This window comes from Danio rerio, chromosome 16 (assembly GCF_052040795.2).
Source record: "Danio rerio strain M-AB ecotype USA chromosome 16, GRCz13ab, whole genome shotgun sequence".
Classification (NCBI taxonomy): domain Eukaryota; kingdom Metazoa; phylum Chordata; class Actinopteri; order Cypriniformes; family Danionidae; genus Danio; species Danio rerio.
This window is the reverse complement of record NC_141036.1, coordinates 7,652,215-7,665,906: the sequence shown is the minus strand read 5'-3', so window position 1 is coordinate 7,665,906 and position 13,692 is coordinate 7,652,215. Positions and strand designations below refer to the sequence as shown.

The following is a 13,692-nucleotide window of genomic DNA, read 5'->3' as shown; positions in this document are numbered from 1 at the left end:
GTTACAAAGATGTTTACTCATTTTAAACTGAAGTCAACCTGACGCTTATAATTGCCCATTTCCACTGAGTATGGTTCGGTACGCTTTTATGGCCATTTCCACTGTTGAAAGGTACCTAAAAGCGAATCGTACCGTACCACTTTTTGGTTACCCTTTCAACATTACATCGTAATATTATATAATAATGAGCCTTGGTTGACCCGAGCTCAAACAAACCTGTCGTCATCTTGATGAACAGCCACAGTCTTTTGGCGCGGGAATAAATCGGTCGCGGCGGGTAGAAAACGGTGCGGGTTGGACAGCAGGACAACAAATGCTGAATATAAGCGGCAGCGGTCGGTTTCGGACTAAAACCTGGCAGGAGTACACGGGAGCGGGATTAAAAATGTTGTCCCGTGGAGATCTCTAGTCTAAAGTGCGATCGGTTTCACTATCTCCTAGGAGCTCACAATCGCTTGCCGCGCATTTTTTTGCGTCTATATCTACATGGTAATAACGTGCGCATGATTATTAAAGTGCATCTGACATCCAATCCTTTTAGAAACAGACAAACGAGAGAGTGACTCGCGAAAAAACAAAGGAGAAGCTGGAAAAAACAAAGGAGCAAATGATTGTTTCAGCAATCTAAACCATGAACAAACTGCCATGTTTATTATTATCATCACCTTTTGGACTATTATGAACTCTGAATGATGTGCTGCTGAAAATTAAAGAAAATTAAAGAGAGGTTTGCACTGAGTGTAGGCTGTATGTTGAGTGTTGTTTTTGAACCCAAATAAGGGCTAGATGTATGCTGTGTGAAGTACTTCTGTAATTGGCAACATATTGGAGACTGTAAGGGTAGTTCTTCTGTAATTGGTAGCATATCGAAGACTGTAAGGTCTGGATGTGTTGATGATGCATTTATTTATTTATTTTATATAATAGCAGACATTACAGTAGGTTATTTTGCATTGATCTGCAGTTATAATCAAATCATGTTCATAGAAAGGTTAGTGATGAACATTTATACACAAGTATTTATGTGTATGAAGCATCTGTTTTGTGAGAGATCACTGGTACCCTTTTTGCAGTGGAAACGCGAGCCTAATAAAGGTGATCCGTACCGACCTGTACCGTACCATACCAGTCAATGGACAATGGGTTTATTAATTTTTTATACAGGAAAATAATCACTTCATATATTTGTGTGTGAGCTTTATTTACATTTAGAACTCTTGATATTTATCTACAGATTAATTCCCTTATGTTTTAGCTAGCAAAACATTTTTACCCTGCTCGTATGTCTAGACTAACAGTCTACACCAGGCCCCATCAGATCAGCCTAGAAGATTAAATATTTAAAGCGAAGCAGAGTGAAGGTGTTATTGAGTTCAGAGTCTAAAGTTCAAAACCACACTTCACATCTGAAATAAGAAGACGGTACAGCTGAGTCACTTGTGTTTCTGTAATGGTTGAAAAGGCTAGTGAGCAGGTCAGTGAGGTCTGCAGTATCAAGGGATCAGCCCTGTAAACACGGGACCAGGTGTGGCAGGAGCAGACAGATGGGTAGCAAATGGTGTCAGGATGGCAGGGTCTCATGGTGGTGCTCATAAGTATCGGCACCTCTGGGACACGTTCCCTGGAGCAAAAAGAGGAGGAGCAGAAACAGAGATTCATCAGCAATTAAGAGCAAAGAAAAGAGCTCCAGCTGTCCTGGCTATGGAAACCCATTTAACACAGAGAGAGAGGGGAGAAAGAGATTTTTTTTTTACATTTTAGCATCAACCATCTCTCTTATTTCCTATAAAACTGAGGAAGAACATGTGGGGAATCAACCATTCTGAAACATTCCAGCCTGCTCTCATTGTTTACTTACCTTATTCTTCATAAACGAGCGGGCGCAGCCATTGGAATCCTTTTGGCTCAAGACTATCAATCTCATTCATTTCCATTGATTTTTAGACATTAAAAACAGCTTGTTATTTAATTAATCCTTATTTCTATAACAATTAACATAAAAGTTTTAGTAAATTGGAACTGTGTCAGTCCAGTTTTCAGAGTTGAAGTTTCGTTTAGTTAAGTTCAGTGTGGTTTAATCTTTACTGCTGAAAGTCCAAACACTGAAGAGCTAATCCATCCATGCACAGTTTCACAAGTAGATGGTTATACACAGATAATCTAAAGCAGGGGACACCGATCTCGGTCCTGGAGGGCCGGTGTCCCTGCAGGGTTTAGCTCCAACTTGCCTAAACACACCTGCCTGGATGATTCAAGTATACCTAGTAAGAGCTTGATTAGCTTGTTCAGGTGTGTTTGATTAGGATTGGAGCTAAAATCTGCAGGACACCGGCCCTCCAGGAACAAGTTTGGTTACCACTGATCTAAAGCATAATCCATTAAACAGGCAAAAGGGTGGAGACAGGCGGCAAACAAACAAAATGAAAGAATCAGTGCAACGGGTCAAAAACACAAGCAAGGCTAAAACAATAGAAACCGCTTGGTTATGACAGCAACAACTAGACAAGACTCAGCAACAAATGTGTGAATGGTGTATATATAATCAAAGTAATTAATGATAATGTCCTTAACTTGAAACTGGTGTGTGAATGCAGAATAGGGTGGGATTTGTGGTTCAGAAGGATACAGGGAGTGATCTCTGGTGACCTGCAATGGCAACACATGAATCACAGCAGTTTTGATTCAGGATTCATAAGGATACATTGCGCCAAGTGTGATGGGGCTCTTGTTAAATGTGATGAGATTCCAGTCAAATATGCACAAAAATAGGAATTGGGACTGATGATTTAAACAATTCTTAACCTAATATACATTTGTTTGCAAGGTATAAGATGGGAAATGATTTGGTATTAGCTATCGCTCTTCAAATATGCCATAATTCATCAATGTTTCGTCTTTATTTAATTTGTATTATCGAATTTCATCAGTCACATCAGAAATGAATGACACAAAATAAAAGCGTAAACAGGGTCTAGAAACCTTTAAACCTCTAAAACCCAGAAAAGGTTTGAGAAAACTTTTGAGTTTGTCCATTTTCAACAGAATCTAGAGCAAGCAAGTCAAAAACGCATGATTCAGTGAGTACATCGTGTAAAAAAACTCATGTAGAATGCATAGTAACTGACTAATTATAGGATGTGTTAGGAGAAAGGTCATTTTTATTATTATGTGAAGTGAGAAAAGAGTCAAATCCTGCAACATTTAACTCAGAATATTTTTTAAAACACTTGAAAGTTTGTCCTAAAGGTTTGTTTTGAATTTAAACTCTTCCCTAGAGGAGCAGGACTGGACATTACTGCTTTATCCTGTGCTTCTTGGCTTTCCCAAGGGTGTGTGTTTTTATCCCCCAAGCAAAAAATAAAATGAGAATTTTCCAGAAAGGATCTTACAATGATATCACCCTTGGACTTAAGTAACTAAGTAATTAAGTAATTAAATCATACATTTATTCCCCTGGAATTAATTTAAGCGCACAAACATATTGCAGACGCAATTGAAGATCAGTTCCAGAAAAGGGTTTTGAGGTTTGCATGTGAACACTGACCACAGAAAATATTTTCAGCAGCGCCCCAAAACCAACCATCACCATGGGAACGGATGCCGAGTGAAAGTGCACCATACTTCAGTGATGCAGAACTTGTAGTTTAATGACTGTGAAAAGGATTATAAACTAGTCTTCCCTTCCAAATATGCTATGGCGTTTTTTTGACAATTTCTTGTGCATTTGAAATGAGGGTTAGAATGCATGTACAGTTGAAGTCAGAATTATTAGCCCGATTTCTGACTTAACGGAAACATTTCTAAACATAATATTTTCAATAAATAATTTCTTGGTTTAATTACTGATTTCTTTTTTCTTTGCTATGATGACAGTATAATACTTTACTAGATATTTTTAAGATATACTGGTATTTAACTTAAAGTGTGATTTAAAGGTTTTACTGGATTAATTAGGCAAGGGTAATTAATCAAATCATTGTAAAACAATGGTTTGTTCTATAGACTATTGAAAAAATTTATAGCTTATGGGGCTAATAGTTTTTACCCTAAAATAGTTTTTAAAAATTAAAATTGCTTTTATTCTAGCCGAATAAAACAAATCAAATTTTCTCCGGAAGAAAAAAAAAATTATTGGAAATACTATGACAACACGTACCACAGTTTGAGAACCACTGGTCTAGATGATATACAGCTCTGGCAGGAAGCTAATGAGAATTATTTATATTATTATTACAATAATACAATTACTGTACTACAATTCATATTACTTAAATGGGTGGATTTGTCATTGTGGAAAGGGTAAAGGTTATTAAAATACAATTTAATGGCTAATTTATTAAATAATTCTTGTTAACTTCCAGTAGCAGCTGTATCCCTAATGCTGTGTTCACACCAAACGTGGCATGCACGAATACATTCTGAGCCCACTAGACCCTTTCAGTTCTGTGAGACTCCTCCAGAAACTGTACCTAGATGATGGAAGCTTTCAGCGGTGCTTTCGACTGAGCCTAGCCCAGTTTGATGATCTGTTGTCCGGTGTCAGCAAAAGGATTTCCCCTCGGGACACTTACAACAGGCGCTACATCATAATCACACCCCTACAAGAGAAAGCTCCTGATTGGTTAACAGAGCCCAAATGTTTGTTGAAGTTCAGATGATCCAACTCCAGTGAATTTCGTCATTCTCGCTGCCTCATTCATGCGAATCGCGACACAGGATGTCTATTCACGTCTTTGCATTGACGTAACATGTAAATCATTCATGCTTGACACTTCATCTGCATCTGCTGTGAATGCAGCATGAGAGAAGTGGTTTGCACAATTGTAAACATTGTTTTCTATAAGGGCATCCATTCAGCATCTGTTTGCATTGTTTAGCAACATATAGAATGCTGTTAAAAAGCACTGGGAGATGAAGGATATAATGAATAAGGAGATATTAAACTCTTAATCAAATCAAACAGAAGAGGTATCATAAAAGAATAAAAAAAATCAAACAAAATAAACAAAACTTTTCAGTAATAAATGAGTAACGGGCTCTGTAATGCAACATTTTACCTTGGCAAAAAGAATGTATTTTGCTTATTTGCCCTGGCAGGGCGTACCATCAACTTGACTGGAGTCTGTGGTTAATTAAAAGTCCCTGGAAGTGTTTTAGTTGAGCTGCAGAAAGTGACTTTATAGCCTTTGACGCAGCCTCTCTTCTCTTGTCTAACAGGAGCAGACATGGTGTCAATGCCAGTTAACTTTCCCAGCAGCTCAGCCCTACTGGACAGGGAAATGGTGGGGCGGGAGAAAATTATACAAGACGTGAAATGCCTCTGCGTGATATCTTAGATTTACCTCTGGGCTGTACTGATGTTGTCTAAATGAACATTCAATACATCTCATTACTGAGCAATGTGTTAACTACCAATTAATAACATAACAAATAATCAAAGTCATTGTCAGAGTAGAACACCGCTAATATGTGAACTATTAGCATTGCAATGAGGCCCGTTGCCACTATAAGCATGATAACGATAAAGATGACGGTCTAAAAGTCATTCTGAATGTTGAATGAAGGATTTTGTTTTTATGCCTAAAATGCTTTTAAGTGATTAAATTAAACTGTACTGAATGATATTAAAGTGTTTTTTTAAAAGTGACATTACACCACACCTGCACTTTGAACTTACAGCAACAGCTGGAGGTTTGTAGTCTACAGTGTGTTGTTGCAATGTTTACATTGCTGGTCCTCTACTTCTGGGTTTCTTCCCACAGCAGTCTCACTTTTGTTTTTTAAAACTGTAGCCACATGAAATAAGCATATTGAAACTATTGCTATATCTCCTTGAGCTCAAGCACTGTCACTGGCAGAACAGTATTAAAATAAAATGAAATTGGCTGTTTTTTAAAAAGGGGAGGAGCTAATATATGTCCCACTCTGTCTTCATGTTCTGTTCAAATTATGCAACCCAAGCTCATTCTGAAAACGTAGCCCCGCAGACGTTTCTGGAGGTTGTGATTTACGTAGCCGGATGTACTTATGACCGCATTTCGTTTTTTCAAGCGAATGCTATGGGGCGTTCGAGTCCCATTTTTCGAGTTCTTTTTCGGGTTTAAGTCGTTCGTTCATCACGAAAGACAGAGGCCAATCAAATGCATGTAGAGCCGGAAAAAAGATTTGATCTGTTCATCTCTCAAGTCCTTAGTTTGAGTTGTTTGTTTATCATGTGAAAGACAGAAGCCAATCATATGTATTTAGAGCCGAAAACAGATTTGATCAGTTAATTTCTCAAGTCCTCAGGTTTGAGTCATCTCATTAAATGCTGTCACGTGATGAGCAAACGACTCAAAAACCCGATGAATCAAAAGGTGAACTAATCATTGGTGGTTCAGACTGTGTGCATTGGCTCATATTGACCTTATTCTAAAATGCAGAAGTGCGCCTGTTTTCGCGATTGTCTTAGAACTTCCGTTTCAGTTGCCTATGGGAGAAATGACAAGGAATAATAAATGGCAAAAAACGGTCAAACTACTTGCTCTACAAACAAATGTTTGCATGACTATACAGACAAAGTAGAATAATATAACAAGGAAATATCAGTTTGCAACATCAAACAGCGAAACGAGCAGTTTTTAATGTCTAAAAATGAATGGAAGTGAATGAGACTGGAAGTCTCGTGCCAAAAAGATTCAAATGGCAGCGCCCGCTCGTCTGCGGAGAATGAGGTCAATAAGACTGTCAATGTCAGGTGAAAGAACCACTCAAGTTTGAAGACATGCTAGACGATGTAAGCAGAGCTAATCATAGGTAAAACACCAGGTAAACAATGAGGTACTATTTTCATTGTATTGCATTGTACAGTAGTATTCTAGTTTTAACTTGTAGTGTGATCAACGTTTGGGCTAGTTGTAGATGTCTTCGGAAGCATCTTATAACATTTTAATGTTATTTTGGCAAATTAAAGGAATTGAACAAAATGAGTGTAAAAAGATATGTTCATCTTGATGAACCAGACTCAAAGGACCGAGTCAGTAAAATGATCCGAACTTCCCATCACTATGCCCTACATACAGTAGTAGCGTGTATATTTTTTTAAATAGTTATGCCTGTTTAAATATTTTGTTTTGAAACCAATTAACCCAAAATCCTTAAATTTTCTCTCTTTAGAACTCCATCCGACACAATCTGTCCCTGCACACGCGTTTCATCCGTGTGCAGAATGAGGGAACTGGCAAGAGCTCCTGGTGGATGCTGAATCCTGAGGGCGGAAAGCTGGGAAAATCTCAACGCCGCCGAGCTGTCTCCATGGACAATGGCATCAAGCCACTAAAGAGTAAAGGTCGAACCAACCGTAAGAAGACAACTGGGAAAAGAGAGCAGAGTACAGAGACACTGCTGGAGTTTTGTAGCTCTCCAGACTCTGGAACAGGTAGAATTGTGGTTAAGGATGAGTTCGACACATGGACGGATCTCCATTCACTTGGCAGCTCTTCCACTTCAACACTTAGTGGTCATCTGTCACCCATCCTTGGAGAGGGGGAATTGGGAGAGCCTGAAGAACGGAGGAAATCCTGCTCAGCATCTCCACGACTCTTTCCTAGCCCCTCCAGTGCCCACTCCCCTGCATCCCACTGTCCCACAGATCTCAGAGCAACAATTGGCTACAAGCAGCATCAGTCCCCATGTCATAAAAACCCTCATTACCACTACGTCAGTGACATAAAGAGCCAAGGCTCCAGTTGCGAGACTCAGCCAGTTTATGGCTTGCCTGATGTAGGCATGCACCGTTCCTCCATACCAACTACTGAGGACAACTCGGGTAGTATGCAAGGTGCAAGCACCATCCAGAATTTGTTAACCACAGGACCCCAGCAGTTCGTCAAGGAAATGATGCATGGGAAAGAGAACGAGGTGCACTCAATGATGGTCTCTCAAGGTCTCCATCCCAGCAATCCAAACACTTCCTCCAAACCTTTTCACAATATCATTCAAAGCTTGAGTCAGGACCATCGGCCTACATCGGTCCACTCTCAGCCCACTGACGGACACATGCAGTCATACATGCATAAATCCCCCTATCTATACAGCCCCCCAGTGACTGTGCATCTCCCAGCCTCCACCGCACTCAACCCTGCAGGCGTACAGGGAATCGCTCAAGACACTTGTCACCTTGCTACAACCCCATATCCACAACCACATTCCTACGTTTACACTGATCCACATGAACACAGTTTGGCATACGGACTCTACCGCCAGCCTCAGGGGACAGGGACAGGTTACCACAACTACCACCACCACCCCCATCAGCTCTACCAACACGAGCGCCTGCCAGCAGACCTGGATATGGATGTATTCTACAGCAGCCTGGACTGCGACATGGAGTCTATACTCCTACATGACATTATGGACTCTGGAGAGGAAATCGATTTCAATTTTGATTCCTCACTGACACAAGGAATGGGCGTAGGATTTGGATTTACAGGCACGCCGCAGACCCACAGCAAACAGAGCTGGGTGCCAGGATAAATGTCACTAAATCTTCACTTTATCTTCCTGAAAACATGACTACCTACATGCCAGCCAGCAGTGGAGTCCCAACGCTCCACCATAATTCAGGGTGAATACACTGTGCTGACACTGAAATCAAACCAAGATGGGAATCTCTTTAGATTTATGTTGTCTGTTTGGTCCTGCTTGTGTATCCATGTTTTGTGTCGTGTCAATGTATTGAAAAATGGCAACGTCCCTTCACATTCTGCCGTGTGTGAATTGCCTTTGGTCTACTGAGTGAGCCATAATGACAATCTAAGCTAGGGTTACGCAACATTGTTTTACACTTCAGTAAAAAAAAAACTCTTGTACACTACATACATTGGACACATTTATATTCATAATTTCACCTTTACATGATAGGAGTGTATAGGACACTATGGTAGCAAAAATTTGGAAAGGAATTTTGTGATTGTCTAGAAACGTATCAACTGATCCTTCATGACTGGTTCAATTTGCATTGTAACATGGGCCATTGTTTCCCAACACTGTTCTTGAAGGCACGCCAACAGTGCACATTTTCAACCTTTAGCTAATCAAACACACCTAAATCAGCTCATCAGAACATTAGAAGAAACTCCAAAACCTGAAGTTAATGGGTCAGTTAAGGGACGTACTGTTGGTGTGCCGCCAGGAATAGGGTTGGGAAACACTGGTTTAGACCATTTTAGCAAACAAATGCAGTAGCAAATGAGAAGTTCCAAATTCCTGGCTAAAACAAAAACAATCTACTGATCTGAGTGCTTCTGTACCTATAGCTATATTTCCATCCACCTATTTTATGCACATTCTGAAATATAACATAAAAACACGCCAATATATGCATAAAAAGCTTAGTATTGGATAAACTTTTATTCCGATTAGAAAATGTGCCCATAAATGTGCCCGGAAACACATTTACCAAATAAATTCTAACATGCACATCAAAAAAAGTCATGTGATTTTGTTTAGCAGATCGTTTAATTGGCGTGATGAGATGACACTATTAGACTAACCAATGGACCAACCACATTGTAAAACATGTGAAATGTTGTTTTGCTCATTATAAAATCCCTCAGCCAAAGTCTGTCATCAAAGTGGTCCAGTATTATTACCTCCCTGAATGGTCTTGCACCTCCAAAAGCCATGGCTTGCTCATTGCATTTTGTCTTCTGAGGTGCAAGTAATCAACCCAGGCTCATTGTGGATACCCCAGAGGGTGGAGTATATACTTCAGCTGACCAGGCCAGATTGCTTTCGACTAAATGACTGACCCGCCCATCTTTTACCTAAACCCAAATGATAGTGATACTGTAGTGATAGTTTGTTTTACTTGGTTTCTGAAATCATTCTTTGCCAGACTCAAACCCCATTGTTGCGATCCCCTCTGCTCCTACATCTGGCGATGTAGGTGGCGAGATACTGGGCACACTGGTAACACCAGGAAAGCCATTTATATGGAGGCAAGCCATCAATTTTTCATCAAACTCAAATATAAACAGAAGCCGTCGGTGGCGTCATACCATCCAGTAGCGTTTTAACCTCCTAGGACTTAGTGGCCACATACATGGAAAGCACATTTTAGCTCTTAAGTGGCTTTTTTAAATACTTTTAATGTTTAATATTTTGTTACAGACTTACAGTGTCATCCTGCAACTGTTTTTTAGCATATGGAATGTCCCAAACACTATTTTTACCAGTCCAAAATAGGGAAAAATGTTGTTTTTACTCTCTGATAGTCAAAACATGTTTAAAAAAAAAATTCTATGTTAAATATGCATTACAAAACAGTCAGGGAAAAGTGTTCTATGTAAATTCGGACCACAAATCCACATATATGAATATCATTTTTTCTAAAAATACATCATATCAAAGGATGATACTTACACTTTTATTCTAGTTAGGTTCCAATGAGCCCAAATAGCAAAGAGAAATAAAAAATACATGTAAAAAAAAAACACCTTAAGAGGTTAAAGATGTACCTCTGGCAACAAAATTTGCGCTCTCCAGAAATGTAGACAGGGGCACGTATCCACAATGAGCCTGAGCCTGTGTTGCAAGTAATTGATTATACAAGAAAAAGGCACACAATGGCGTGTCTTCCCACAGCAAATCTCATTTAATTCATTTTAAATTTGGCACTAGTTTATCTGAAAGTGATGATTTTGTTGTCTTTGACTCATTGGATATGAAAAAAAGTGCTTTATTCACAAATGTTTTATGTGATAATTCAGTTTTGTGCATAAATCTTATTTACATATTTAGATGGAAGCTAATGTTAATGAACAAAACCTTAGATTAGTTTAATTTACTTTAAAAAGTGAGTGAATCTGCTGCTTTTAAAGTGATTAGTTGACCTAATTTACTTGATTAGTTGTGCGCACATAAAAAACACTTTATTCAACAGTTTCCAATAGTGTCAGTATATTGCGCACATCCACAAACACTAATGTAACCTAATTTCTATTATTTAAACTTGTGTGATAGACATGACTGATGTGAATTCTGCATATTTGCACCAAACACATCATCCATGATATTTAATTTGTGCTAAACGCCAATTCCTCTTCAATTCGTTTCTATTTGCCGACTCGCATTGTTTTTTAATGCAATTAACTAGTGCAAATACCTAATTCCTCACATGGTGTTTACCCACAATTAGAGGAAGAAACTGTTGAATGAAAGTTTGTTAAATGTGGAAACAAAAGTATTCTCGTAGCTTGAAAATATACAGATTTAACTCCTGAAGTCATATCGTCAGTTTTAAGAATGCTTTTTGGCATGTTTCTGGACTTTTAACTAGCCAGGAAAATTGTTGTCAGTTGAGGATGAGAGAGCCGTCAGATTTCATCAAAATATTTTAATTTAATGGGGTATATACACACAGACTTTTAATTTCAGTCAGCCAGCCCCAGAGCTTCTGGTGAATTGTCATCTAATACAAAGTTGCAGTGTGTAGATCTGATTTCTTAAAGAAAACAGCAATCTTCACTGCCTGGCTGAGATACGATATAAAGTGGGTATCAGACGGAGCAAGAAGCACTAAATTAAATTACATTTTTTTCTTGCCATGTCTTTAAAATGGCGAGGCAGTGGCGCAGTAGGTAGTGCTGTCGCCTCACAGCAAGAAGGTCGCTGGGTCGCTGGTTTGAACCTTGGCTCAGTTGGTGTTTCTGTGTGGAGTTTGCATGTTCTCCCTGCCTTCACGTGGGTTTCCTCCGGGTGCTCTGGTTTCCCCCGCAGTCTAAAGACATGCGGTACAGGTGAATTGAGTTGGCTAAATTGTCCGTAGTGTGTAAATGTGTGTGTGGATGTTTCCTGGGGAGATGGGTTGCGGCTGGAAGGGCTTCTGCTGTGTAAAAACTTGCTGGATAAGTTTTTGGTTCATTCCGCTGTAGCGACCCCAGATTAATAAAAGGACTAAGCCGGAAGTAATTTTACCCCAGTATTTTCAATGGAATTTCTGCGCTAGCCTGCCGCTAATGATAGCGCCTGCGATTAAACAATCTTTCGTCTCTTTTTACGCTTTAACAACGAAATTAATACTTAAGTCTATTTAACTGATTATATTTGAATTACAATACAACATCAATGCTGTAAAAGGAACCTTATGAAATTGAAAATCGTTCCATAAAGCTTTCACCAGGACTTCATCCTTGGCTGAAAAACACTAGCTGTGCATATAGCCCATTTTAAAAGGTTTCAGGAGTTTGGACCGACATGAGGGCGAGGAATTAATAATGACATCATTTCATTTCTGGGTGACCTAACATTTCAAGTTAAGGAACTATGTGCATAATTATAGAAATTAAGTCAAGAGGGTGGCACGGTGGCTCAGTGGTTAGCACTGTCACCTCACAGCAAGAAGGTCGCTGGTTCAAGTCCCAGCTGTGCCAGTTGGCATTTCTATGTGGAGTTTGCATGTTCTCCCGGTATTCGTGTGGGTTTCCTCCGAGTAAACCACAGTCCAAATACATGCGCTATAGGTAAATTGAATCAACTAAATTGTCTATAGTGTATGAGCGTTTAAACGAGTGTGTTTCCCAATTCTGGGTTGCGGCTGGAAGGTATCTGCTGCAAAAAACATATGCTGGAATAGTTGGTGGTTCATTCCACAATGACGACCTCTGAAATGGAGACTAAGCCAAAGGAAAATGAATGAATGAATGTTAAGTCAACACTTCCAAGTAACAATGGGTTCACTTTTCTGAGTAAAGTCAACTTGTAAGGTCACGTTTAAAGTAACGGGTTTACTCACTTTTGTAAGTACAGTCAAGTAAGCTAATTGATGTGTACTGTGTGGTTCAGGTGTTACGGCAGCCGGACATTATCTTTTTAAAATAATTTTTATTTCTGTGTTGTCAATTGATATTCTTGTGATTTAAATCCCACAAGCGTAGACCATATGCTGTTCGTTCTTTATCATGCAGAGTTGCTCTAATTAGCTCACTCCATTACAGAATGATTAAAAGAAACACATCTGTAAGGTCCGTAAACTTTACTGGTAGAAAAAGTCTGACATATTGTATCAGAGATACAACTTCTTTCTGGTTCTTTGTGTCTGTGTCTTGATACTTTATGTTGCTTTCAGTGATTAAAATAGAAATATTGTTTTGTCATTTCTTTTCTTTGTACAAACCAAATGAATATATTGAGCATATTGTATTATAGTTTTTAAGACTTTAAAATGTTTATTCATTTCATGGCTAATTTTTTTTTTCTAAGAGAATGTTTTCATCATTTGTTGACTGCTAAATAAATGAGAAGATAATGCTGTAAAGTGGCTAAATTAGCTCTCTTTCTTGTGTGACTGTAAAGAGGTTATTGTACATATTTAATATAGATGATTATTGTAAAAGACACACTGTGCAAAATATATGTTAATTAACAGTTATCGTATTTATTTTGTGATTCAAAAGTGTTTTTGCCGTTTATTTACAGCTGACAGGGGCGGACTGGGACAAAAATTCAGCCCTGGCACTGTAGTCACATCAGCCCACATTACCACACTGACAAAGCCCCACCCACGAACACGCACATTCACTATTTATTTTGGTGTACAGCTGGTGAAATAATATGACATTCTTGCCAGATTTTGATTACATCTAGGTAACCTCGGATTGGGTCGGCCCATCTTGAAATCAGGCAACCGTCGCCGATTGGGCCAAATGCTTA

The 13,692-nt window shown here is 39.0% G+C and overlaps 1 protein-coding gene across 3 annotated transcripts in view; it reads left to right on the top strand.

The window, feature by feature from the left end:
- Positions 1-13,297, top strand: part of foxo6a (forkhead box O6 a) — a 134,908-nt gene extending 121,611 nt beyond the window's left edge. The window contains exons 2-3 of one of the 3 annotated variants that reach the window (XR_015510996.1): positions 7,156-10,175; positions 10,228-13,297. Coding sequence is in view for 2 of the 3 variants with exons in the window: in XM_087286613.1 (XP_087142739.1) it covers positions 7,156-8,514 (1,359 nt within the window). In the remaining variant the exon portion in view is untranslated. Of the gene's footprint in view, positions 1-6,465 lie in introns of all 3 variants that reach the window. The other 2 variants (XM_087286614.1, XM_087286613.1) reach the window with 2 other exon arrangements.
- The last annotated feature ends 395 nt before the right edge of the window (positions 13,298-13,692 follow it).